At 37.7% G+C, this 27,656-nt stretch overlaps 1 protein-coding gene across 1 annotated transcript; it reads right to left on the bottom strand.

The window, feature by feature from the left end:
• Window positions 1-679: 679 nt before the first annotated feature.
• Window positions 680-27,415, bottom strand: ADCY7 (adenylate cyclase 7; the record flags this gene model as incomplete). The annotated part of the gene is made up of 26 exons (XM_079541375.1): window positions 680-826; window positions 949-1,073; window positions 1,660-1,774; window positions 2,512-2,619; window positions 2,987-3,133; window positions 3,807-3,962; window positions 4,490-4,571; window positions 5,388-5,551; window positions 6,212-6,250; window positions 6,803-6,889; window positions 7,920-8,057; window positions 9,216-9,300; window positions 10,018-10,115; window positions 10,925-10,997; window positions 12,030-12,110; window positions 12,501-12,544; window positions 13,396-13,581; window positions 14,748-14,880; window positions 18,361-18,519; window positions 18,764-18,891; window positions 20,415-20,526; window positions 20,828-20,976; window positions 23,259-23,408; window positions 24,169-24,330; window positions 26,291-26,491; window positions 27,245-27,415. The coding sequence occupies 26 exons, from the start codon at window positions 27,413-27,415 to the stop codon at window positions 680-682; spliced, it is 3,240 nt and encodes a 1,079-aa protein (XP_079397501.1).
• Window positions 27,416-27,656: the final 241 nt, after the last annotated feature.

The following is a 27,656-nucleotide window of genomic DNA, read 5'->3' as shown; positions in this document are numbered from 1 at the left end:
GATTTCTGGACAGCTGCTGGTTAGGAAAACACTTGCATAATACATGATACTGCAGTGGAGGAGGAGAAGATAATGAAGAAGTCATCCAAATCTGTGCAATTACGTTTTTTTTCCACCTCAAAGGCGCTCAGCTCGGAGTTTACTTGTATTTTTCTTTCCATTATTCTGCCATCTTCTGCCATGAAGTTTGTTGAGCATTAATAGCAGGATGTGCGGCGCCTGGAGAATCATCTCAATACGTCTGTGACAAATGCAATACTGTGTGCTATGTGACAAAAAATGAAGCAGTGGAATATTTTAACAGGACAGGAGCTCAGCAGTGCATCCACATAGTTTGTTACTGGAGCTATTAGACTCTCACAGTGCAAGTAAAGAAAGGAACCAACAGATAATGCTTCACGACAATTCCAGGTAAATCCTGAAATCCTTTCAGGAAAAGGCAGTCTTTCTCAGACTGGTGGTTTGCTAGGAACTTTTCAGAGCTTCTTTTGAAGATTAAAAAAAACTGAAAAAAAATAAACACCAAAAACACACACATTCTCCTATCTTTCGATGCAGAAGAACTATGAATACTATCTGTGTATTTTTAGAATAATCTCCTTCACATAAGGAGGGAAGTTCTAAGTCTTCACAGAAGGGAGGCAGTTCAAAGCCTACTTGCATTAACTTTGTCTTAGCCTCAGTTCAGTCCAATACCTTGGAATTTGGCTGTCTCGGTGCAAACAAAGTAAGTCCTCAGTTCTCCCTTTCCTTTGACGTTAATGAGTCCCCTACATTCACACGAATATCCCAGGTCCTGTAGTATTCTACTCGTTTCTTCTGTGACCTTTATGTGAAAAGAATTAGAAAACTCTTTGAAATAGTACAGATTATTCAAAGAAGAAAAAAAAATCCATAACCAATTAGAAATAATTTCTTAGAATTTCCAAAGCTTGTACATTTATTTACCTGGATTTTTCCAAGCTCCCCTGTACTCTCCATCCTGCTGGCAACATTAACGGTGTTACCCCAGATATCATACTGAGGCTTCCGGGCACCAATTACACCAGCAATCACAGGACCATGATTTATCCCTTTATAAATAAAAGCAGATATCTTTACTGAAGCAGAAAATTACTTGATATCTACCTTCATTATTAGCTATAAATTGTCAGTCTAAAGGAAAGACAAAAATGGAAAACTGCACCACACTGACTTTCTAGCAGTATTACCACTGATGTAGCACTGAGTGGTACTTGGGCTTGGGAGATGTGAAATTACTTACTGTATAATGGAAAGTCCAAGGGCTAGGGTAGAGCTCACGCCAAAGCAAAACTTCTCGTCTTAATACATAGAAAAAAACACTTGTATAATGCTAACACTGACTTTATTTAATTACAGGCTATCTCCCTCTTCACCTGCATCTGTAGTTTTCTCCAAACTGACCCAAGCTGAAGTCCTGTTGCTCCTTCCAGTGATTAGAAAAAGGCATTCCTTAATTAGCTTGGCATATTAAAAACGCTAGACTAGACAACACTACTTGCAACTGTGCAGCATTTTATAAGCACCTAAATACTGCACTCAGAGTTAAGTATTGAGTGTTATGGAACGCTCCATTTGCCTAAATACTTCATTTTTAATTTTTATGAAGATGAAAAGTTGGTGCTCTTGACAACTTACCAATACGTAATCGGAAGTTGTTGAAGGAATGTCGGTTGATGCCATCCAGTTTACTCATCAAGGCAATTCCATATTCCACCATAATCCCAATGTGTGCATGTTGTCTCTCCTTATCCTACACAGTTTGTGACGTGTTAATGATCAAATAACAACACAGAAGGTTGGATTTAGGCTACTATTCCAAAACAGTACCATTAGTGTATAAAGTACATAAGGATAGGGCCACGGAATAAAAGGGCATAGTTCAACAGGTATTCAAAATTGATTCAATTCAACTGGCATGGCTAGTTATAATCAATTTACCTATCTCCTTTTGAATTCCACATTTAATGTACATGCTTTATGTGCACATAACAGCTACCTGCATCCTAATGTCCTGTGTAATCCCACTATGGTGAAAGTGAGCCTGCATACAGAAAAAACCACTCTTAATTCTTGTTGTAGAATGTTTCAGATTCAGATCTAACGCAGCACTAGAAGAGTCTCGTTTTGTACAGGTTCTCAGGTATCATAAAAAGCTTCCTGTCACATTCTGAGATGGCTATTTCTCTGGCAGCAATTCTTTTACTTCCTTATCATTAGAGCTACTGTTATGCCTCTAGAAATGTTAAACTACAGTAATCAGAGAGAAAATATGTAAGAAATATGCTGGGGTTACATTCTTAATGCTCGCTTTGAAAATAGTAAATGTGAGACAGTATGCTTTCGTGACCTTTTCCCACGTTTCAGAAGGTCACTCTTGATAATTTCCTTTTTCCGTGACATTTTCTTCTGTTGCTTTGAAATGCACATGCAGGCATGGTAGCCTCATAAAACACAGAACAGTGCAGGTTGATTTCAGAGAAAACTCACCTGGTTGTTCTCTTGGCCCGGTGTGACACTGAGGCCAGCTGCTGCCATGTAAGTGCTTCCAATTGTTTTTATTTTTTCAACACCACTGAATTTAGGTTTTAACAAGAGCTGTTAAGGTAAAGAAAATAGAGACTTTAATAGCCTATTTCAGTCTGCAATGAACATCTCTAGGAACACTATCACCACACGAGCATTAGATGTAAGAAAGCACTGAGTATTCAATTCGCTGTCTTGCTCTAAGAGTTCATATAATAAAAGTAGTGAAATTCACAACTTTCAAGCCATATTACTAATGAATTAGGTGATCCCATGATCCCATCAGATGGAATAAATTTTATTTCCAGGACTGCAAGGCTGAACTCAAAGTATTAGTTGAGACTAAAGGTGTTATTTCTCCCTCTGCTGCTCACAAATCCAGCGAAGCTTTTTACAGTAAATATGTAATCCAGCCCCCTTTAGCCAAAACCTTAATTACCTCATCAAAATCAGCAATGATTTCATTCAACAGTCGCAAGCATTCCAGACCTTCTTTATTGACATCACACTCAGTATAAAACACCTTAAAATCTGGCACTGATGCAAACATGACACAGACACAGTCATAAGATTGATGGTACCAGTCCTACAGGAGAAGAATATAATCGCACACTGTCAGCAGTTGATCTCCACCACAGGTATTCACAACCACGATTATTGTTTGCAGTGGGTAAATCAAATTACAGTTTTCCTATAAGCTGCAGTACTTTACGATGGGTGTGTCCAATTTCAAGAGAAAAGTTAACAAAGTTGATTTGCCTACAATCTACTTATCTCCAATTCTAATCTGTTCTAGACCATGCCTGTTTTCTCCCACTCAGCATGGCTATAAAATCAGCAATATTTATTCTGATAACATGCTGGCAAAATCAGAAGGATGTCTTTGAAAAATCATTAATGATCAACTTTTCTCACAGGGTTTGTTAGCACAGAGATACTAGCTGTTGCTGGACTAACTTGGTTAGAAAGAAATCCTGTTTTCTCCAGTAAAATATGGTCTTTAGAAAGCAGTAAATCAGCGTTATTTGGCAAACTCAAACTGTATCCCAAAGCTAGGTGATCAATTCTGAAAACAGATTTCAGGGACTGACACTAAAATTTGCATTTTTTGAGCTCTCCTGGATAGCAGATTAAATTACAAAGGGACACAAGCAAGATGGAAAATAATGCAGAACCTTGTAGTTTTCTGAGTGCTTGTCAGCCTGATGTTCTGTGCCAAAGACATCCAATTTACTGTCATTAGTAGAGAGAAAACCTACCTCATTTCGCTTTTCACCAATGAAATAGGCAGCGACGTGTGCTGGAAGTACATTTTCCAGTAACAGCCTGTTGACATTCTCCATTGTTTCAAACTGCTCATGTTCTTTTTTAAACTTATTCTTCCACAGACAATCCAGTCGACAGTAATAGTCAATCTGCACAAGAACACGATATGATAAATAAATACATATAATAACTTGCTGAAACATACATGAGTCCAATTATTCCGACAGTGTGGAGGCAATAACATTTCTTTAAAACCTTCTGAACCTAAACAGTTACAAACAGTGTGCTTCAAAAATGAAGGTAGAAAAATAAGAGGCAGTCACTATGAATAAATGCCATTCAGGTAGCATCAGGTGTATTTAAAAAAGATATTTTATTAATTGTGTGATTGTTTTTACCTTTAATTGCTACCTTGATTTAGGATAATTACATATACATATAGATGGATCCAAAGTGAAGGAAGTTCAAAAAGTTATGACTAATATAAATACCATTGAAAAGAGCAAAAATGTTCCTGCCTTTTAACAGTAATTTTTTTTTTTTTGCATTATCTACAGTTAACTACAAGAGAAGAATTTATATATATCTATATATGCCCACATATACATTTACATTTTATTTAAATTAACTGGCTGCAAGTAAAGGACAAATAACCTATTGCTTTTTCAGTACATACCTGCTTTGCAAGTAACATTAGGGTTATGTAGAACAGAACCAGATATATATTAATCATTACTCTTGGCTCTTCAATGAAAAGCCTGTAAACAGGAAAGCAATACAAAATCCTCTGTATTAATCCCATACGATTAAGAGTTGCTCTGGGGGTAGGGAGGGCAACAGAAAGCATACACACATATAGATCACCAATGTCATTTTTGCCAATGGCTGTCTGTGTCATTATCTGATAGTGAAGAAAGATTCCCATTCACAGCGGTACATGAACTCTTCACACAACAACAGAACAGTACTGAAACTTCATTAATTGTTGCAATGAGGTATTGCCCATACTGTCCTACAGAAAACACAGCCAACAAGGCCTTCACATTCAACAACAAAACCTTCTTATTTGTAGAAAGGAAGCTGATAACAAATAAGAACCAGAATTACTAAAAAGTCAGCCATTAAATTACTCCGTGGAAATCTGAGAGGCATTTATATTTTTTAGTAAAATCAGTTCCTCGTTACACTTTGAATTTTCAACAATGTATCAAACTAAATTCTCATGATATGATTAGTCTGGGATTCAAGGCTAAATTAAGAGCTCATTTAGGCTTTTTTAAACTGTACAGAGAGCCCACAGCTGGTCTCTGCAAAATCAATTTATTCTAATCATCAAGTATGAGAATATGCTGAGAATTTGAGAAAGAGACCTGCAAATGAACAGTAAAAGTTGTCCACGTGTTTTTTATAGTTTCTTCAATTAGATCAGGGTATTTCTGTGTCACTGGGGTTAAACTTAACAAAAAGCTTTATAATGTCTGACTGATGCAATTTTGCTATCTTAATGTTATAGCTATTATATCAACATCTCCTTTAATAGAACATTATTGTTAATAAGAAATTTTCTACCACACCTGGTAACGTTGACAGAGACACTCGTGTTTCTATATGGAAGGGTATTAAAAATGATGAGGTATACAGTTACAGCAATGGACAGGAGGAGAACTTTGAGTTCGAAGCTCATTTGAAGAAATACTGAGCAAGCAATGAACCCCAAAATGCAGCAATAAGCATAATACTGGAAAAGAAGAATTTAAATGCAGTTGCATTATTCAGACTTTATGCTGCATAAGGCTTTCAAACATAGCAAATGCTCTAAGCTCATGACCATCTAAATTTAAATAAAAGAAACTATAATCACCAAATACAATTGAACCTTTATTCTTAATTGAACTACAGTGCAGAATGTAACACTTCTCCTAGCTACTACTTTTTTAATTTGTCAGAGACAAACCTTTAAACAAAAAGCATCATATGCCAATATGTGCAGCATCAGATTAAAACTGAAGAGTATTGAAAATGTATCTTCTGAAGACTATGAATTACTTATTATGAGTTCAGGAATAACTTAAAGCAGCTTTAAAGTCCAACAAACTGGCTCCAAGGCAGAAACTCCAGACTTCTCATCCTATTTTCATAGTGCTCCCTTTGTAACCTTAAGCTGATCCTACATTCTCATATCTCTCTTTTTTAAATGCCCCCCACCCAAAAAAATTGCAAAGCCACACTTTCTTCATTACAGCAGCAGCAACTGAAACACCTGGTTTCATGAAGAACTTTGTTGCTGCTAAGCACCTAGAAAAGCTGTTTTTTTAGAGCAACAAAGCCTGACAGTCGTCAAAAACAAATACAGTATTCAAAGATCTGGGCTTTAAAATAAAAAGTATTTACTACTTACAGTTTCTTCAACGAAGTATTCAGTTGTGTTTTCAAATGACTGATTTACAAACATGCAAGAACAGAAAATTACAAAATTAGATGAGTATAATCTGCATTAAATGTGTGTAACTTATCTGTCCTTAGGGCATCAATCAAAGGGTCCTCACACTGGCTCAAAAACATGTTCTTCATGTAAAGGAGTGGCCAGGTGACAAAGGAGCATCCCACAGACTTGAATGATCTCTAAATAGAGTGTTTTGAAGTTAAAGAACTAAAAATATTAAATCCCTAGAAATTATATTTTTGTCTAGTTACCGAGTGCTGTATCTAACTGTCCCTGACACAAATGCTAGGGAACAGCTTCCAAAAGTGCAGAGTAACCAAAGCAAGCTAAGTCTTTGGGTTAATGCACTACTGATGGAGCCTTCAGAAAATGCCTAGAAGATGCAGAGTCACAGTTAATTACAGAAAACACTTCAAGAATTGCCTTGCGGAAGTAATAATCTTTGAGTTCAGTGACTTAATTCTATTTTTATAAAAACATGAAAGTGTATAAAAATACTGCATCCATTTATACTATACACACCATCCAAGCCTTATTTCTTTTTACCTGAGAAATGAAGACATAAGTCGCATTGGCAGTGCCATTCAAGTCATTCGATCCAGTAAAGTTTGCAGCACTGTTCCTTTCAGTAGTCTCATTTATTAGCAAAAAAAAAAAAACAAAAAAAAAAACAAAAAAAAACAAGACAAAACCATAGAAATCAGTTGGCAGGTAATTTATTTTAAATGTCTTCTCTCCACATGTTATACAGTGAATCCTTATCTGCTTGCCCTTTCAGCACTACTGCAATATAAGTGTTAAAGTTTCATGATGCCCCTTAAATGCAAGAATGTTAAAATGGCCAAGTGTTTACCTTTTGTTCATTTATTTGGAGGTGAAGCTTCACATTACAGCTAAGCTAATCCAGCAGCTAACTGGCACAGTAAGACTGGTGAGTGGGACACAGCTGCTGTTCCTGTTCTCTTCTGGGCTGTCTGGCAGTGTTCACATGACACCGCTGTGAGTCAGTTCAAGGACCTGAGCCAGCAGAAACACAGCCCTACAAAAGCTGCAGAACAGCTTTCAGTACAAACTCCCCACGGAATCAGGAGATTGATAAACTGAGAACGTGGAATAGGAAATATGTCACTTTTAGTAGTTAGCTACCAGAGAGGTTTAACTGTTAACTTGATGTACATAATGCTTGTTAACAACAACAACAAAAAATGGCATGGTCTTGAGCATAAGGTAACACCAGAGAGTGGTTTTTCAGATGTGTGTAGCCCAGGTGGAATACAATACACAACTAAGGCTAAACATGGATTCTGTTTGCATCTAGTCTAGCATTAACGACTGACAATGTCTGTGTTCTACCCAATACAGGCACTTAAACTTACATTAAAAACCAGAAGACATTTTGGTGATGATAGTCATAATCTATGGTAATTATAAATGCCATCTTGGAAACAAGAAAAGGTGATGTAAAAGAGATCTCAGAATTTTAGTTTTAGTGGGATTTTTTTCCTTTGAATTGTTTTATTTCACATGGCACATTATCCACGTGCAAGTCAACTCAGGTGGGAATTGGACACCGGGAGAAAAGCAAGAGCTAAACCCTTCATGAAAAGAACACAGAACGCTGCTCAAAGTATGGTCACAGAATAAAGACAATGCAATTACTTACCAAGTTAAAAATGGCTATAATCAACAAGGCACCTATGGTGATGAATGCTAAAGGAAGCCTAAGTAAAGGCATTGTTTCCACTTTTTCTGAGATAATGCAAAGACGGCGCAGGAAAAGCCACCTTTCTGAGCAGCACTTCTGGTTAAAAAAAAAAAGTTTCAATAAGATGGATAACATAAGGGAAGAAATATCTGTAAATCTGAAAATACTTTGTGTGTGCAAGAGAGAGAAAAGACCCTTTTGTTGAAATCCTAATTTACAACTCTGAATCCAGAAATTCAGATTCAATGCCTACTACTTTGGATTCCATGCTTGAAAAGCGAGAAAATGCTTTCTCATTCCAAAGAATCACAGAATCACAAGGTTGGAAACGACCTGCAAGATCATCTAGTCCAAAGATACTGGGTGATTACATTTTTTTGAAATTCTGCTATAAATCTACAAAGTTAGGATCTGATTGAAGGGGCTTGGGAAGTTTTAGAAAAATACAATGACATCCTGCACGGCATTTTTTATTCAGTTACAGAGTTTTTCTTGGAACTATATTTGCAGGTGTCTAAACCAAAACCAGTCAGTTCCTTTGCCATCCTAATACCCTCCATTTGCTGTTGCAGAGAAAAACCATGTAATAGAGCTTATGATTTTAAGAGACTGCAAACATTGTTCAAGGGTGCTACTACCAAACATTCCCAGTGTAAAACTCAAGCCTGATTGTAATATTAGAACTCTTCTTTTCTCCACCAGTTTTTACATATGTAGAAACTACCTGCATACCTATACACACACATACCTCTCTACATAGACATATACACCATCTATACACATAAAATCCACGTACCTGTATAAAAACTGTATGTATGTAAAAGCCATGCATGCTATCTAACTGTATCTAACAAGTTATTCATATGTTTATAATTTTCGTAGGGCTTTACAAATTATTATGAAAACTAATTCAAACTTTGTTTTGCTTTTAATATTGTTTCCACTATAGAAACCTCAGGATTTACAGCCAAAATTACTATGAATGACACAGAAATGAACATAAATAAGAAAACAGCCCTGCCACACAAGTGTTAATAACTTCCTCCTCCCTCCTAGCCACCTATTTTGGTACTCAAATTATTCTGAATTACAGTAATCATTTTCAAACACGACAATCCGTTTCAGGCAGTAAAATCTTCTGGCAACCTGAGGTTCTACACTCCTGCAGCTCCTAGGGAAACTAGCAGCTTATCCCATCATCCTGAAAGACAGACTGAACTGCCAAATCACATCTGTCCACATTTTTATACGTACCATACATTTCTCAGCAAAGCACACAAACAAAATAAGTACAATGATGATTCCAACGATGCCAAAGGAAATTCCTAGTTTTGCAGTTCTAAAGAGAAGAGAAAGCATTTAAACAAACCAGCGCTAAATGAAAATGTCATTCAGACTGCACTTCAGACTAACGTTTCCTAACGCTGTTTCTCAAATTTTGAATAGGCTTTTTTTTCCCCTTCTGTTGGCCCTGGATAACCATCAAATTGCTCAAGTTACTGTTGCTGTGTTGTACAAATACAACTAAATTATCCTATTCCCTCACCGAGGGCCTGAGCTATTACCCTTACACATAAATCACATGGAAATTGCACTCCAACAGCCGTGAAGAAAACAACTGTGCTATAAACTTCAGAAACATCAAACATCTGCTTTCTTGGAAGTATGTGAAGAAACTGGAAGCTCTTTTCTTGCAGCTCTATAGAAAAAAGGAGCACTGAGCACCTTTTTACCAGCCATTCTTCTATTCCGCACTCAGTCAACGTTTTTACAGCCAGCTGTTACAAAACAGTAATCCTCAATCCCCAGATCATCTCCCTGTGTACACTAAAGAGTCATACAGGTTATTTAAGAAATATCTATATTTTATTTTCGTAGTGATATCTGGGCTCATTTCCCAACAACACGAACACACTCTTTTATGGAGGGTTAAACTACACCCAAGAGGGGCACCCCTCAGGAACCCCAAAGGACTTCAGAAAGTTTCATGCATGTGAGTTTCAACTTTAGCTATTGGCTAATTTGAATTAGAAGTTATTAAAATACTGGCACTTACTTGGGCATTACAAACACTTGTATCAGAAAAATACAGAGGAACACAAAACTTGCACACGCAAAGTAACTCTTCAGTTTCAGAATGGTGATGGTGCGATACTGAAACACAGATTTTAATAGATCAGATTATCATAAAGAACATTACCTAAAATGCTATACCGTTTTTGTGATTACATATATATAGGTTTACACTGCACTATTCAAAACATATGTAGAACTGAAAAACAACAAAAGAAAGTCACCTGAACATTTGCAACATACACCAGCCCAGAGCAAAGGATAATTTTTAGCCTAGAGGAAAATCCAGCACCAATTATGTAAATCAGAACTTCACAGATTTGTGTGATCAAAATCCTTACCAAAAAAGGACATACATGGAAGTAGATCCAGTGTATAGACATGTGTGTGTAGATATACATACTACATACATGTGTGTGTTTTTACAAATACACACACACTACATATTGGTTCATTATATATATGTGCTCCAGCAACTATGCACATGCATCACAGCACAGCAAATTTAGGAACCTAACAATAATGGTATTATAGTTGCAATGAAACAACCACGGAAAGTAATTTCATTATGGATGCAGTATTTACATTTTTTAAATTCTCATTACTTTTGAAAATTCTTCATATAGTAAAACCAGCCTAACTCCTACTGACTCCTTATGGCAAGAATTTAACCACAGATTAGAAACACTTTCCAGAACATGGATTGTCAAGGAAGAGTGGCCAACTTAAATGAATCATGAGACCCACTTTCCATTAAGTACCAAAAACCTCTCTGGGTTTGCACTCATCTCCAGAATCCAGTTCAAGAACGAAAACACGGTTTTAAGTATACTGTTATGCTGCTCTGAACCAGAAATCAGACCAAAAACTATTATTTTGCTCTTACCAACCTCTTTTTCAAGACCAGGTTCTGCAAATATCAGTGAAAATCCACAGAAGTCATCAGATTTGCCACACCATGGGCTGCATGCACAGAGATACACATGTTACAGAATGTACAGAACAGCCCAGGAAGGATGCAAAAGCACTGTACTTATACAGGGTGATGGTGCTGCAGATTTATACACATTTGACTGCTCTGAAAAGTCTTTATAATTCATAGGGTGACCCATGAACTGCTAAGTTTTTAGGTTGTTGACAGGCAGATCCAGAACTTGCACTAACGGCAGACTTTGCCATTTATGTGCAAAATGTAACCCCAGACCTTTTTTGCAGTTTAAAAATAGTCACATAGGACAGCAAGTGTTAGAGATGGCTGACAGCCTCCAAACTCTGCCCTTAAGTATTACCAACAGCATCACCTACTAGGAATAGTAGGAAGAACAGTGTTAATGTCCTTGCCGTAATTTAGATGAAAGATTTTCTTCTTGAATTCACTGGTTCACATTTGATAGGAAATCTAACTCTGTATTTTAAAACAAAACAAAACAAAACAAAAAAAAAAAAAAAAAACCAAAAAAAACAAGGAGAAGACAACGTTGCCCACTCTTGTCTGTTTTTAAATGCAATAATAGAATATGGACCTACAAAAATCATCAAATCCAAATGCCTACTAATGCCAAACGCACCATCTGCTACTGACTGACCATTTACTATGAACTAATCTGACATTAAACCAACTTTATTAATACCCCCAAACCACATTTTGGCTTTATACATAGGCTTTGGTCAGGACTGCAACCCTTATTTTAATAAGCAGAATACAAGTATTAACTTCCTGTCCCTGCACTGCTCAACTCATTGCTTTGGACAGTCCTAAAGTGGTAACTCTGTTATTTCACAGTGCCATACCACATAGAACAGCTAGACTAGCCATTGGCTTGCTCAAAGAATGAAAATAACAAGATTATTACTGAAAACCAAAGCAAAAAGGAAATTCAATTTAAACAAAAAATTGCAAGACAAATACCTGGTAGCACTTTTGAGAAGTAAGTTTTGCATCTGGAGTTAAAATCGAGAAAAAAAAAGATGACAGAAAATAAAAGCTTTGCATACTTAGTTGAACTGAGTCCTTCAATGGTTGACATCATTTCATCATAAATATCTTCCTCTATTCTTCCCTTCTGAGAGGAATTTCTGTGAACAATATGAAGTCCATGTCACAAATGCTATTCAGAAACCAGTAATCTCTTAATCCTCTCTATCCAAACTACACAGTGGAATTATCACACACGTTGTTTATCTTAACTAAAAAGCTTTTTGACAAGTACAGGTATCCTAAATCACATTAAAATAACATCTGGCTACTTTCAAAACTGAAGGAAGATGGGTTGGGGAGAAAGCCTTTAGAGAGTGCCAACTATAACAAACATGAATTTAGATGCCTTTTAAAAGTCCAGAGGCCTAGCTGAACATTTTTATTGTGGAAACAGCATACACACTGATTAATCAGTCGAAAGATCACATACCTATAGCAGACAGAACAGAGAATCATATATCAAGAAAAAAAAACCAAACTCAACAAACCTGTCAGAAGTCCTCTGGCGCCCAGTGGAACACAGAGGTATTTCCTAAATCACGTAAGGAATAAAGAACAAGTCACACACTCAACAATGTGAACAACTATTGAGAATGAACTATTGAGAGGAAGTAAAAAAACAGTTTTATTGACAAACATTCAAAAAACATTCTCAAACATAAAAGCTTATCAAAACCAACATTTTCCAGCAACATTTTCTGCTTTAACAAGTGGGTGTTTTCTGTCCTTTCTGTAAAAATTATTAGAAAATAATTTAACAAATAATTTCTCTGATTTTTCTCCATACACTGAAATAACTAAGATGAGCAGAGACAAGTAAACAGGAAACTACTTGCACAAACCTGAATGGAATGATACTTCATTTTTAAAATTGCCACTGCCATCTCTAGGCCTATGTTGGGCCTTGGAAGCACACCTGAGAAGTGTGCATCTCCTCCTTTCAGCTTCCAGTAATGGCAGATCATAGGAAAAATGAGTTTTCTTAAATTATTCACTGCCAAAAGCCTACTATAGATGGAGGGACGATTTATTTTCCATAACATTTCAAGTAAATCACGAATGCATCTAGAAGCTAGAAAAGAAATAATTTGTCCTAAAACCACACATATTGAGTACAACCCAGAATGGAGAAATGCCAGAAGAAAAGATAGTTTCAATGTTTTTCTTGGAAGGTTTACTACAAGCATGATATGCTAGACTTAAGTGGAGTGTGAATATTGTTCTGACTGAAGTAGTTGTTGCACAGATACCTGCTCAGTTCTGTACATATATTTAAAGTAACGGTAGAAATTCACCCACAAAAAATACGTCAGATTTCAAGTTTCAAACCACAGACACAAGTAGCTCATAATTTTAAGATGACATAAACACTTCAAACTTCACCTTTCTTTGCCTTCCTTGTGAAGTAGAAGAGTCACTGCTCACACTTTCTCTGTGGTTTAGGTGGGCAAAGGGCCTGGCTGCTCCCCAGGACTCTAAATAACGTGTCATCCGAACAGATGCCCGCATCTTCAGCCCATCATTCACTCTTGTTTTAGGAAGATGATTATTTGATATGCACTGTTTGGACTAACAGAAAAACACAGTAACTTAGAAAACAGGTAATGATACAAATTACAAGCAAACAAAGCTCAGTGTAGTTGAGTAACAGTAAACTAACCTAGCCACTTATTAGGACTTGACATTCATCAGCAAAATCGGCCGACCTCGATTCCTTTCTCTCATTTAATTAATTTCAGTTGTAGCAAATCATGACATAATGAATTTGCTTGAGCTGCCTTTACAAGCCTTCACTTGTAAAACAACTTCCAAGCTTCCTGGTTTGAGAGTGATGATACCAGAGATCCTGGGACTATAGGTACAATTTCCATGCAATCAGTACAACAGCAGGAATATAAGATTCCCAATTTCTGAGCTAGAGCATATCAAAACAATAGTCAGCAAAAAGATGACAGACTCCCTCTTAGATTACATCCTTATACAACAGGTAAACAGGCAGTGCTCATGCAGCAGTTCCTCTGTGGGTCTAAAAGGAAGATTAAACTACAGAATAAATGGATGCATCACTGACTGGCTACTTGCTACCATCTCATGGGTATCTCCATGTGAGCCACTTCAATAGAACTAGATCTTCAATCTGTGGACTGGGCATGCAGTGGGGAAGGTTGCTTCAGTGTTGTGTACATAAAACATACAAGGAAGATGAGTTTGAGCTCTTGATAATTAAAAGTGGCTCTACACTGTCTCTCCCTGTAAAGATCCTGAAGGAAAGGAGTTCACCGTTCCTGTTTTTCCTTTTGAAGTGCTTTACTTGCCAGCCGCAAGCCAATCCAAACTAGTAATGCTTGAGGCGTTACTCATCCCGAAACGGGTAACAGTTTCTAACCTCACAGCTTGAAAGGAAGGTGAGTCTTGCATATAAAACAGCACGGAGAAGCTACTGGAAGCTACTTCACAGAGAACATTGTATCTGGAAGTGGCTACACAGCATGGGTGTTCTCTCACGACTTCCTATCACCTTTTGATTTGAATTTGTAAGTCACATGCTTCAAGCAAATACATGGTCGAATATAAATGCTGACTATATGAACCACGTATGAGGTTTCAGACACAGAACTGAAGGATGTGCTTTCAGATCTGAAGTCCCAACTCTAAATTATTCAGATGACTCACCCTACAGACACCTCTAATTAAAAAGTACGAATTTAGATATGTGTTTAAAAACACGCACATACCCTTGGATCAACCACCAAGTAGGTTTTGATATTCATGGATTCAAGGTAAGGATCTCTAAGGTGTCCATTTCCTTCTTCTACTTCATAAGCCTTGCCCAAGTGATTTAGCGTTGCTTCAGTGATGTGTACACGACTGAGAATGGAAGAAAAAGACAACCAAGCATTTAGAGAAAGGTCATACTAAGCATTTCATTTACATTTCAATGGCTACTGCTACATTTCTGCTTTTCAGCCACCACTGCTTTGGCAGCCAACTCCAAAATCCTGCCAGTACTTAAAACTGCATTTGCAATCCACCACCGCAGTCCTTTGTTGTACATCTTTCATACAAAGTATCCCAAAAAACACTTCCCAGAATGAGATAGCATCAGTACAAGATTAAAAAGAAATAAGCGCAGTAAGAGAAAGAGGGAGACAGGAGAAAAAACATCATTACCGAAGATCTGATGACTGAGAAAACAGACATACAGGCAGGTTGTTGCAGATGGTAAGAGCTGCACGGAAAGCTCACATAAAATGCACAAAGGAGGACAGTCTTGGGCTGGAAATGCACGAGGAGTGACAAAGAAAATATGGAAAAAAATTGGAAAAGGTTTCTGTCAACAAGGAGGGTAAGTCTTGAAGTCTGTCTTTTCTGACAGGAACAGCTAGATTATAACACAGCAACACGTCTAATGGGAGCAGCTGGCACTTGTTGTATCCACTCATGCTTTCCCCTTGGATGTTACTTAGTTCAGCGTCCTGAATCACGTATTTCCACGGAAATGATGAGTTGCACTCTTCCACACAGCATCTCTCAATGAGGGACCTCATATCTTGAGATATGAGAGGCCTCAATCTAGACACATAAGTGTGTATATATACACATAATTTTGTTATATTTTTTATAGTTGCCATCATCCCACAACTTTCTCATTTTTCCTTGGCACAGAGGGGTTAACCACTGCACCATCATCCTTACAAGCTATCAGCACAGAGCTGGTAACAGCACACGTCTAGAATGGAAACTGACAGCACCTGTCTAACTGCAGAAAAAAGGGGGTGATGGTCCAGTCCAGCTCAACTTCCTTAACCTGAACAGGATATGTGAAGATAAAGCAGCCAAGAGCTGAAGACCCACGGGCTGTGGCTTCCCACAGAAGAGCAAAAAATCCCACAATTCTTTTGGAACTAGAAGGTAAGAGGTTTTTGCTTACGGGCAATTTTCTAAAAAGACTATGTTTGGGGATTTTTTTTCCAATGGATTAAGCGGTTTTGAAATACAGGCAAGTATTTGAATCTGAAATCTTACAGCCAGCTTCTGATTGCCACTTCTCCCCCCTCACAGGAGCTGAGGCATACTGAGTGATGTCTGTATTAACTCAGCATTTAAAACACACACTTTCCTGTCTTTTCTACTTACCTCATCTGTTCAGTATCCACTTTTGTTATGGATCCTCTCTCCTCTTTCCAAATCACACACTATCATAACACATTTCAGATCTTACTGTAAACTTCTTTCTATTTGACTTATTATGCTGACAACTTCCAACAGTTACTAATGCTTTACTGGATTCCATGATCAACACATAACAAAAGCTGCTAAAGCTGCCTCTCAAGGCAAGCTTTGACATGCACTAAGGCACCTCTATCAAAGCAGAATACCTAAAACACCACATTCTCACTTCCCTATGCTAATATGCCTGAGCATGTATTTCAGTGTTTCAGGCACATCTATGTCATCTATGTTAGAGAAATGGTCATAAACGTGGTTTTAATCTTGGTGCAGTGCTTGTTGTTTTCCCAATATATTATTATGCTATTACAAATGTAAATAAATTTTAGACTATGAAAGAAGAACAAGGATACTCAGTCAAAAGGAATAAATTACTCATAAAATGAGCAGTTTCTCTGCATCTTTTCAAAAGTCTTCAGAATTTCTTCACTCATAGGCCCAACACACTTATACTTCCTATTTTAAATAAAAGCCTCACATTGCTCCCAGTGACAAAACTTCTGCTGACTTCCAAAGGAGAACTAGCTAAGATTGGAAACTATGGAGAACCCCAGTCAGATTATTTTTCCACAGCAGAAACTACACAACAAGTAGAAATCCCACCTCCCTGGAAGGCTCAGTCTTCCAGGAACAGAAGAATTCCTGTGGCCAGTTTTAACACATGGAAAGTGAGTGCTACAGAAAGTATTGTGTGTTACATTTTGGAATCAGCAAGCAAACCTAAAATAACTTTTATTTCTATCAGAGAATCAAACATTTGCATGACAAATGCGTTGGAATAATCAGTTTTTAAGGTTCGGCAATAGTCCTAAATGTGATATTTGTATGGTGTTCATGTCATATTCAGAGTTGTGTTGTTTGCTTTGCCAAGAAAAGAAACTTCGCAACTCTGTATTTTTGTTTAACCATGCAGAATTGCTTTGAAACACTCAGCCTGGATGATATTGCAACCATTAATTAAGTTCCAATTAGTCTGCTTTCTGTTACCAAAGAAAGAAAAGAATGTGATATTCATATCCTTCTACTTTGCAGAACTTACCTAAAATACAAATAAGAAGACACTCTACAATGACAGTGATATTGAGCAGGAAAAAAAAAGAGTAATTGGAATCTCAATGCTTCATAGTTTTCAATGGAAAATATACACCTCTCAGAATGCCATTCCATTAATAAGTATTAATTTGCAAAGAATACCAAGAACTTTCAAAATTACAGCGTTGTTTGGGAAGGGAAAAAATAAAACTTTCAATATGGTCAATTCTGTGTAAACCACTGAAAAGATGGGGAAAAAAAAAAAAAAAAACCTGCCAAATCTTAATCCCCAAGGTTCAACTTAAAAAACAACTGTATTATCCTCATTTAGGAAAGTATGCAGTGCTAGCATTTAAAAAAAAAAACCAACCATTTATAATTGTCCTTTTCAGTAAGTACCTTCAAAAGCACAGCAAAAATCTGAGGCTCAAGCCAAACACCCTGCTCTGCTGAGTGACACAAAGCAAGTCATGCTACATTTTGCCCCAGCTCATCCACCCAGGCCTACTCATTCTCCTTCCCATTCTGCCCATGCCAAATACAGCTCAGAGAGAATACACAACAGCCAACAGCTCTAAATTCTTCTTCCTTGGACGCTCCTACGCTCCTCTTCAGGGTTTATTTTAATTTCTGAGAGTTCAGGGTCGTGAAGTGTTTGAACACAGATCTAATATAAATCAAGTGACAAAGGAACCAACTGATATATCAGCAGAAACACTGGCTGCTGTAAATATGCAGCTTTTCTTTGTCAACCTAAGTTCTGTTTCTATTCTTACAAATATAGTATTATCCTTGTACCCAACACAGGTCAAGCCGACACAATAATACAGTGCTAAAGCCACACAACTTTCTCAAATGAAGGAGAGGCCAAGAAGTAGTCACTTTCCTAATAATATAGTTTTATAGCTCATCAAAAAATAACAACCAGAAAACATTAGCTTTTTACTGCTCAGGTAAGTACACATTTGTCCCATTTTATTCACACCATTGTATTGATTTGTGTCACGGAACAGTTACAAATTCCACAAGCCACGACTATGAGAAAGGTGACGACAGTGAGCCAGCAGTGAGAGTGGAGGACCTCACCCAGGTACGCCTGCAGACTCCATACGGTTGGCTAAGGAAACATCGTGAGACCAGACGTCGTACTGCCACTTGCGGAGGCCGATCACACCACACAGCACGTTCCCAGAATGAATGCCAACTCTCATGTTGATATCCACACCTGTAGCTTCTCTCACCTGCCTGTAGAAGAGAGGAGTTAGAGCATAATTTAGATTTCTGTCCTTCTCTCTTCCTTCCGGAGATCTATTAAGGTTTAGTCTCATTATATGCTCAATGCAAAGGCAAGAGACAAACTTACGACCTAATGTGTAACTATCAAACTAGAGGCAATAAATAACATTTGACAACGACAACACTAACAATAACTTGATTCAATACCTTTATAGGGTCTATACAATTAAAAAGTCTTTTGTGTTATGCTTACTTTATTGCTTCACACATGTCCAGTCCCATTTTAACACAGTTTCTGGCATGGACCGGCAAGGACACAGGTAGTCCTGAGACACAGTAGTAACAATCTCCCAGGATTTTTATTCTCATGCATTCGTTCTCCTGAAAAATAATGACTAACATATTTAATGGGAAAAAACAAACAAACAAAGAAAAGGAAAATGTGCAAGGAGACCAATGACACCAAAACTAGGACTTCTCTACGTCATCGTGACAAAGTAAGGTTGTATTCAATCCTGTTTGAAGCAAAACCTACTTCTCATTCTCTGCATTCAAATGACTTAAGGGTAACAGAAATTACTACTTCAAGTGTTTCTGAAATCCAATCTTAATAATTTCTGAATTAATTCTTGGAACTGTTTGCAACTGAAAAAAACCATCAATGGAATTACAGCAGTGAAAAAAACTTTCAAAGAATTTATCATTTGGAGGATGAAATCTACTTAACTATCTTTTTATTCATCTTTTTTATTCAGGTGTTAATAAATTAATCACTTTGTTCACCTTTTCATCAGATTTTTAGGGCAGTGTCATAAAACCTTCACAGAATCTAGGGAGAAGTTAGGAATTAGGATGCCTAACCTGGTATATCTGCATACAAAAATTTTATTTTTAAATTTAATGGAAGAGGAAGTTGGCACACAGCAGAGTTTGCTGTCACTTAACATCAAAGCAGTTTGGCAGCAGAAAACTCCCAAACTGTGCAACAGAAGACGATTGCCTGTTGTTGGCTGAAGAGAGAAAAGAAGACCTCATCATATTGTCTTTTGTTAAGATATTACTGACAAATTTTAGCTACAAAGTTTACAAGCAGGCCAGGCTGTGAATGTTTTGACTGACAAGGGGAGATGTCATAATCAGGGACAGCTGCCACTCCAGCTGCAAAACCATCCCTGCTGGGCAACAGCCAAGCAGTTTTTCCACCAACTGAAAAATACTATCCTTTGCAACAAATCAGAGTCAAGTGATCAAACTAAGCTGTTCTTGTCACTCCAAGCCTCAAAAGGATATCCGTTATCCTCCAACATTTGAAGCCACCCAGTAGATTCTGAGTAAACCAGCTCACACGGCCCTGAGCTTCTCCATTTTGGAGATCAGTGGGTAACCTTATGTTAGAGCTGGTAGACTTCAGTATCCAGCTCAGTTTCCAGGTTAGCTTTTATTAGGCAGTTTGGAGCCTACAACATCCTTACATAATAGAAAAGATGACAGAACAAAAACAGAGAATAAAAAAAATAAAGAAATACAAAACACCACAAGAATCTCTTCTTATAGCCCAACAAGAGAGCTGGAAGACCTTGTCTCACAAAATGCAAGTGCTTTTTAAACCAGGCCATTTGCAGAAAGTAGTGAAAAATTCAGATGTATCACTCAAAATCCCAACTCTTTTATATTCTTATACCCAAGGAGCAGTTGCAAACAGTGACCAAGTATCTTTCACCCCAGCTCCTACTGTAGCAAAAAAGCAGCTAGGATGGCATGACTTATTTTTGTGCATTCTTAATTCCTGCTTTGATACCATACAGTAAGTAGGGCCCTCTTATTTTCCAGTACTTTGAAGTTCTAACAACAACTGAATTTTAACTAAATTAAATCCCTGCTGCACAACAAACTGCAACATGTACCTTTGCAATCTGATCAAACTTTCCAAAAAGTTCATTCAGCATCACTACTAGTTCCTTAGGAGAGCAGTCACTGGCAAGGCGAGTAAATCCTACAATGTCTGCATAGAGAATACTAGACAAGAACAAAAGGAAAACAAAAAAACAGTTGAAATACAAAGATGTGTCTATTCCACAGTCAGTTGCACATTAAAATGCACTTAATAGAAAGCACCTCAGCCTTAGGAGAACAACTCCAGAAAACAGGGCGAAGCATCTTGACTCATTACGAGTCTGGGTGACATTATCTTTCAACGACAGGAAAGGAGCTCACTTCACCCTGAAAGCCTGTCTCTGATTTTCAGTACCACTGAACAACATGTGCTAAGAAATTAGCAGCTTATATTAATACAAATACCTCTAGTATTTCAACTTACCTAACATTTTCATGCCTTTTAACGTATAGAATGTGGAAGTTGTTGTCATGCATTTGCCTATTATCATTAGTTTCCTTTAGTCGCTCTATGATTGCCAGCTTCATTTCCATAGATATATGAGCTGGCAGTATGGATAAAAGCAAATTTTCCTAAAAGGGGGGGGAAAAAATGAAGGATGTAAAACTCTTCATATACTAATTTTGAAACCGCAGGATTTAGTGACCACAAAAAGGAATTTAGGAGATAAAACCTCTTTTATTCAATCACCCTTTGAGGAACGAATGCCACATTTTCCAGAAAAAAACTGTTCCATTTCAGTTCTCAAAAACACTGATTTTACAACTGAGTAAGGGTTGCATTTTATTTTCTTCCTTGTGACCCAGATGCCACATAACTCTAACTATGAAACAGAGTAAAGAAAATCAATATTACTCCAATTTCTAAATAAAATAAAACCTCCCCGCCCCCCCCCCCTCCCAAGCCAATCTCAGGATTACATAAGCATTTTCTGATAAACTTTAGATAAAAGCTTAGTTTCTGTAACTAGTAATCTATGCAGTATTAAAAACTCACAAACAGAGCAAACCAGCAACTGATGCCACCAAAATAAAACTTTTCTGAGCTGTGTGAGAATAAATCTTTTCATAAACCACTTACATTACTTGCATATTCAGTGCATTATCTGTTACGCTGGCTTTGTCTTAAAAGCCTGTTCTTCAAAAGAAGACAGCATGAATCTGCCAGGCAGAAGAGGAATACAAAGGAAGAGTACTTTTAATCCAGGAAGGGCTCTGCTGCTCCATAGCAGGGTCACCACAGAAAGGGAAGCACCGCATGGAGCAGCTACGAGCAGGAACTTCTGATGACGCTGCCAGCAAAGCCAGACGATTGTGTAACTGAGTAAAACTCTGTCCCTTCTGCCTAAAATTTGTCTCCCTTTCCCAAGAAACCATGCAGCAGTCCACAGACGGGAAGAAGCTGCCAGGATTGCTTAACCAGCACTTGCCACTAAAATAAATTCCTTGGGATCACAGTGGGAAGAAGGAACTCATCAAGCACTTGGCTAAACGAGCCCTAGACAGCAGTCTGGCTTGAGACTGCCTCCCAGAAATAGAAAAGCTTCCTTTCTCTCCTCCAGCAATTTATTAATAGGAGAGCAAACTTTGGGGAATAACTCAAATGAAAACAGAGCCCCACTGCATGTCATGGGGCCATGTGATGCTTGCTGACATGTTACACAGCTTTCAAGGAAGTGATGATGAACCCCAACCTGCAGTTCTTGTATTATCTTCATAGGGAAAAAATGGCTGGCAAAAAGATAATTGTCTGGCAAATTGCAACACAGCTGAAAAGTAAACTGTCCATAGACTTCAGCTCATCTTCACTTCAAACAACCATAAAACATATGTGCAAGTTACCACATCACCCAAGGATGTTTTAGAAGCACAGTGCTTCTGTAAGCTGCTTAAATACTTTGCTGGCTGTTGCACAGGGAACAGCTTTCTGCCAGGGTTTTCATGCAGGTTTGTCATCTCACAAGATTAGCATCAGAGGCATTCTTTTCAATTCTGTCATGTCAGTCACTCCTCAGCCCCTTCCTTTTATCTAGGAACTTGTGGGCAGAGAACTCAGCTCACATCAGCCTTCAAGAGCTGCTGTTCCTAACCCTGCTCACACCAGGATAAAAGGAAGGCATGCTACTTTCAGCTTTGATACTTCCTTACAGTCCTTCCTCAGTAGGAGATTAAAGTTCCTTGCTTACTCCTTAAATACCCCTGGAGTTCAGAGATGTAAATGTTATCATACTCCAAACTGTAATGTATTATATGATTTTTTCATAGAATTACAGAATGGCCTGGGTTGAAAAGGACCATAATGATAATCTAATTTCAATCCCCCTGGTATGTGCAGGGTCACCAGCCACTAGACCAGTCTGCCGAGAGCCGCATCCAGCCTGGATTTTTTTTTTCCACTTAAGTTTCAATTTTCTCCTAGCAAAACAGTTTCTGAGACAAGAAAATAAAAGGACAAACAATACTGCAGAATTTCAAAGAAAATTCATAACAAAGGGAAGCACAAAACTGTTGAAATTACCCCAAAGTATTTGTCAGGACATTAAGGACATGTTCTTTTGGGTTAGGCCAGCCCCATCAACCTTTTGTGCTAGGAAATACAAGTTAGCTGAAATAACTGGCAGTAACATCCTTGCAACAAATACTGTGATTTTCATACAGACAAACTGCATGGAACAGCTTCCTCCTTTCAACTTCCTTCTTTTGTTACTGACAGCACAACTTTCATTTTTCATGCGAGGTGGGTATTATGAAGATCTGCCCAAGCCCTTCTATGAACATTAATCACAAACCTTATAAAATTGCACCAATTTTAGAAATGCAAACAAGCAATTCATAGCAAGAACCACTTCACTCACTTGTTGCCTCTTTTCAATCTTCAGTTTCATTCGGACCTGAATGCACTTTAACGTGTATCTATACAAATCCCACGAAGCAACCTGCATTTGGCGTTTGTGAAATGCACCCATCAAATTACCACAAAGGAAAACGACAGCATTGGCAAGTACCTGCACAAGAAAAATATTCACCTACTGCAGAACAGTCATCGATACTTCACCAGTATGCTTACTAGCTCCTTAAAAGTAATCGATCCCAGGCATCGTTCTACTTTCCCTTACCCTGTTACACACCAAGTGACAACATGTCCATTGGCCAGGATGCACCTGGACAACAGAAGCTAACTCACGCAGTAAGGGCACTCAGGTGGGAACGTACAGCAGAACAACGAAGCAACTCTGCTGTACCACTTAGCACTTTTATTTGCAGACACCAGTGATTGACTCTCAAAACCATGCATCAGCATGCTGTGTGAAGTCTGACAAATATCTGCATTGAAAGAGCAAGGTGCTGCTGTGAACACACCCTGTAAGTAAGGGATAGGAACACCAAAAGGTTCTGTAGCACTCCCAGGCCCTGCTGACTCCCTGGGGCAGCAGTGGCCCTTTTGATCCACCCAGCAGGCAGTGTCAGATGAAGATAGAACCCATCTGAACATCACAGATTGGGAAGAAAGATTGTGACAAACTTTGTCTTACACTGAGTAACAGTTAAGAAATTCTGCTTCTTCCCTTACATTAGAAAATCAAAATGTATTATAAATGAAAGTAAATAATTTTTTATTGAAGGCATGCAAAACAGACATGGGCTCGTGATCCAAATTCTTGAACTTTGTGGAAGTTTGGAACCTAATCTAACCAGGATAGTTATGCCAATATCAAATGGTAATATGACTAGGTTATTTAATGACTTAAAGTAGCTTTTCCTTACCTGAAACAGAATGGATCTTTTATCTGCATAAGAATCCTTGGATAACACACTTAGAACGATAATATGGGAGAGAGCAGAAAGAACACTAATTATGACTGCATCTCTCATCCCAAAGGGTAGCATGGTATACACTGTGAAGATTATGAACAGAAAAAATGGCACCTAGTTAAAGGGGAAAAAAAAAACAAAACAGTTAATCACACACACACATTACTGTGTGTTTAACAAAACTCACTAAAGAAGGAAAGCAGCAGCATTCTTCTCATTTTGAAGTTGAACAATGAAATACTGACATTTCTAAAGCAGAGTTAAAAACATAAGGAAAGAAGTAGCCCCAAAAGCTTCCAGGGAATTAATAGATAAAGATTCAAAGACAAAATGATTAACATGATGCATCACTTAATTTTTCCAGTTGTCCTTGCCCTTCACTCTTAGCTCATCCATTACAGCTGAACATGCACTTTATCTATCAAGAACAGTGCACTGCAAGGATAGCAAAGTTGAACAGAATGGGATTTCTCACCTTCTCCAAGTTAGTATTTTAATCTTAAAAGTACCACATTACTTGTTTATTTACTCCATATCTGATAAAATCAAAAGCCCAAATAATAGTTCTCAATCTGACACAAGAGAATAATCACTATTGCCACTGACTATGTATTTAACAGAAGAGATTTTACAAAATGCACAATGTTCTGCTACACAGCTAGGGATAAAAAGGAACGCCTACAGAAGTTGCATCCATATTTATAGATCTGTTATAGCCAATAGTTTCCACATGTATGCAAAGTAACAATGTCAATCAGAATATATGGCAGTGTCTCTCGCTCAGCTCTTTCTCCCCACTGCAACTCAACTCATGCTGTTCCAGACAGCAGCTTCCTCCAAGGAAGTTTCAAGGCCCAGACTACAGTGAAATGCTTATCAGCACAGATCTCTTTGCTTGAGACAGAACGTAACAAGCGAGCAAACAAATAAAAGGTTTCATCCAGCAGGAGTAACCTTTTAAACGTTCATCTTTACTATTTCATTTGCACCAAAACTTCCTCTTCCTTACAACCCTCATCAGACCGTTCTGAATGCTGTGCAATATTTATATAAGCCCAGACAAGCAGAGGTTACACTTCATTTAAACAGTAGCCTTAATCTGTGATAAATTAAGAACTTGCAGTAAAACTTTTGAATTCTCCTATTTGCTTCTGCTTTCTAATCTATAGTTGCCTTCTATTTTTGGCTTTATATCACCTTTATTACCAAGTGACAATGACACAAGACACTGTGTTGCAGCACTGAAAGCAACAGAACCAAATCTTGCTTAATTACATGTTTGTATCTATAATTAAGAACTAGATTTTGGTTTTGTTTTGATTTTTTTTTTTCTTATGGTGATATCTCCTTTCTTAAATAAAAAAATACTGAATAGCAACTGTAAATACTGGTGCTGGATCCAGGCCATAATACAATCAGATATGGGTTGTTTAACTCATAATTTATATCTTTCTTTATCTGAAATAAAGAGGGGAAAGGGAAGAGTCGGTAAAACAAGATAAAAACTCATTTTTATTTTATTGAAAACCCTTCTGTTTATATTATGAGAATTTAGGAGGAGTTTCCTACAGATTATGGTATTTTTGGCATCACAAAATCTCCCGTCTTCTGATCAGATACCAAGTAATGAACTTGAACCGCACCCAGCTATGCCAGGACGTGTCATTAATTCTTATTGTTCACCTCTGCCATGATGTGAAAACATGCTTTCTAGGGCACACCCAGTTCCAGGGTCCTTTACACATTTCTTGAATACCACTTCGTCACACAGAAATTGATAAAAGCTAATTTTTTAATGCAAAATTCTCTTAGAAGTGAACTTGTAAAGATTTTTAACCTGTTTATACAGAAATAAAATTACAACTTAAAAGACGCAGTTCCTAAATAGAAGTGTGCAATTATCCAACCTTCTTAGCTGAACAAAAACTGACCAGAATGAATTAATCCAGGAAAGCACACTAAATCTCAGTTTTATGCTGCTATAATGTTCAGAAGAAATAAAGTGCACAAGCAGATTCACACACAGTGACCACAGGTTTTATGGTGAATACTTGAATAATTGGGAAATACATACCTGTTCCCATGCTGAAAAATAATCTCCTCGTTCAAGAAGAGGAATGTAACCTATCGTTAAGAAGCAAATCCAAATTGTAACTCCAAATAAGGTTAGCCATCTCCGAAATAAGGACTCGATACATAAAAGTAAGTACATGACTGAAAATATGACAAGAACAGCACATACTGCAATAATGAAGGCAAGATGAATACGCGCTTCCTGAAAAAGCAAAAGAAAGCATTATGTTTGTTCCAACTTTCTCCTTTAGAAAAAAAAAATGGAAAATTCATTTGTACTCTCCTGGAAACAGATCAGAACTCGGGTTAGCGTACTTTACAAGCTAAGCAGTCTGGCTGCAGCAGCACTAACACTTTCTGGTATTGATACATTCAGAGATAATACATAGTACTGAAGATATCCAGTCCGCCCAGCTTCAGCTTCACCATTTTCATTTCCCAAACTAATCTTTTTGTTGCTGTCTTTTAAGATAAGTTATAATCCTGATAAATGCATTTACGGAGTTCAAGCTTTGCTAAAGGTGGTGTAGCAGCTCTCTTCCAAGTTTTACAAAGGATGACTTGCAACACATATGAATATTGTTGCTACTCTCCTTTTTTTAAAGGAATAAAAGCTGAACAGTTTACAAGTACAATTGGTATGATTAAATCTCTTTAGCAATTAACCTAAAGCAATTAACTCTTTCCACATGCAGCACTGCATTTGCAAAGCAGTGTTAGAAGGCAATAAAAGACTGTAACAGCTTCCTCATCACTCTTACAACATTATCTTCAGATCAGCTACTCTTTTTTAACTGCTGTCAACTGAGAGTACTTATTTTAGTTTCTTTTTCTTTTTTTTTTGTTTTAAACAGAATTATAATATGCTACACAACCACAACTTTCTTTAAGCTGCATCTTTCCTCTGCATACAGTATCCCTGCACTTTGCTGAATGAATACTGATCAATACTCACATCTTTGACAAAAAAGATTATAATTAGTGTGGTCCAGAAGATGATTGCAATGAAGAGCAGCAGTAGCAGGAGTGGAAGCTGCTGGCTCGTGTAATGGTACTTCTCATAGAGAGGGTCTGTGATCCTGCAGTCATCGCTTTCACTGAAGAAGTATTTACCCCTCGCTGGCATTTTATCCCAGCCTGGCTGCTATTTCTCTCAGCCGGCAGCGCACACACAAGGACACAGCTGAAACTCCTTCTTCACAGAGAATGCTTGACTTGTTACTGTCGCCTCTGCAATCCGCAGCCACACTGAGTAACACGGGCTCTTGAATTTGACTTCTCATGAGCATGAACTTCAGATTTCCAATGCTTCCAAAAGCAAGACGGTTAGTCTTCCCAAAACCAGGAGTCTCACGCATGAATCTCTA

The sequence above is a fragment of the Tetrao urogallus genome (assembly GCF_951394365.1).
Source record: "Tetrao urogallus genome assembly, chromosome: 12".
NCBI lineage: Eukaryota > Metazoa > Chordata > Aves > Galliformes > Phasianidae > Tetrao > Tetrao urogallus.
The sequence above is the reverse complement of the archived record's forward strand: the minus strand, read 5'-3'. Positions and strand labels throughout refer to the sequence as shown.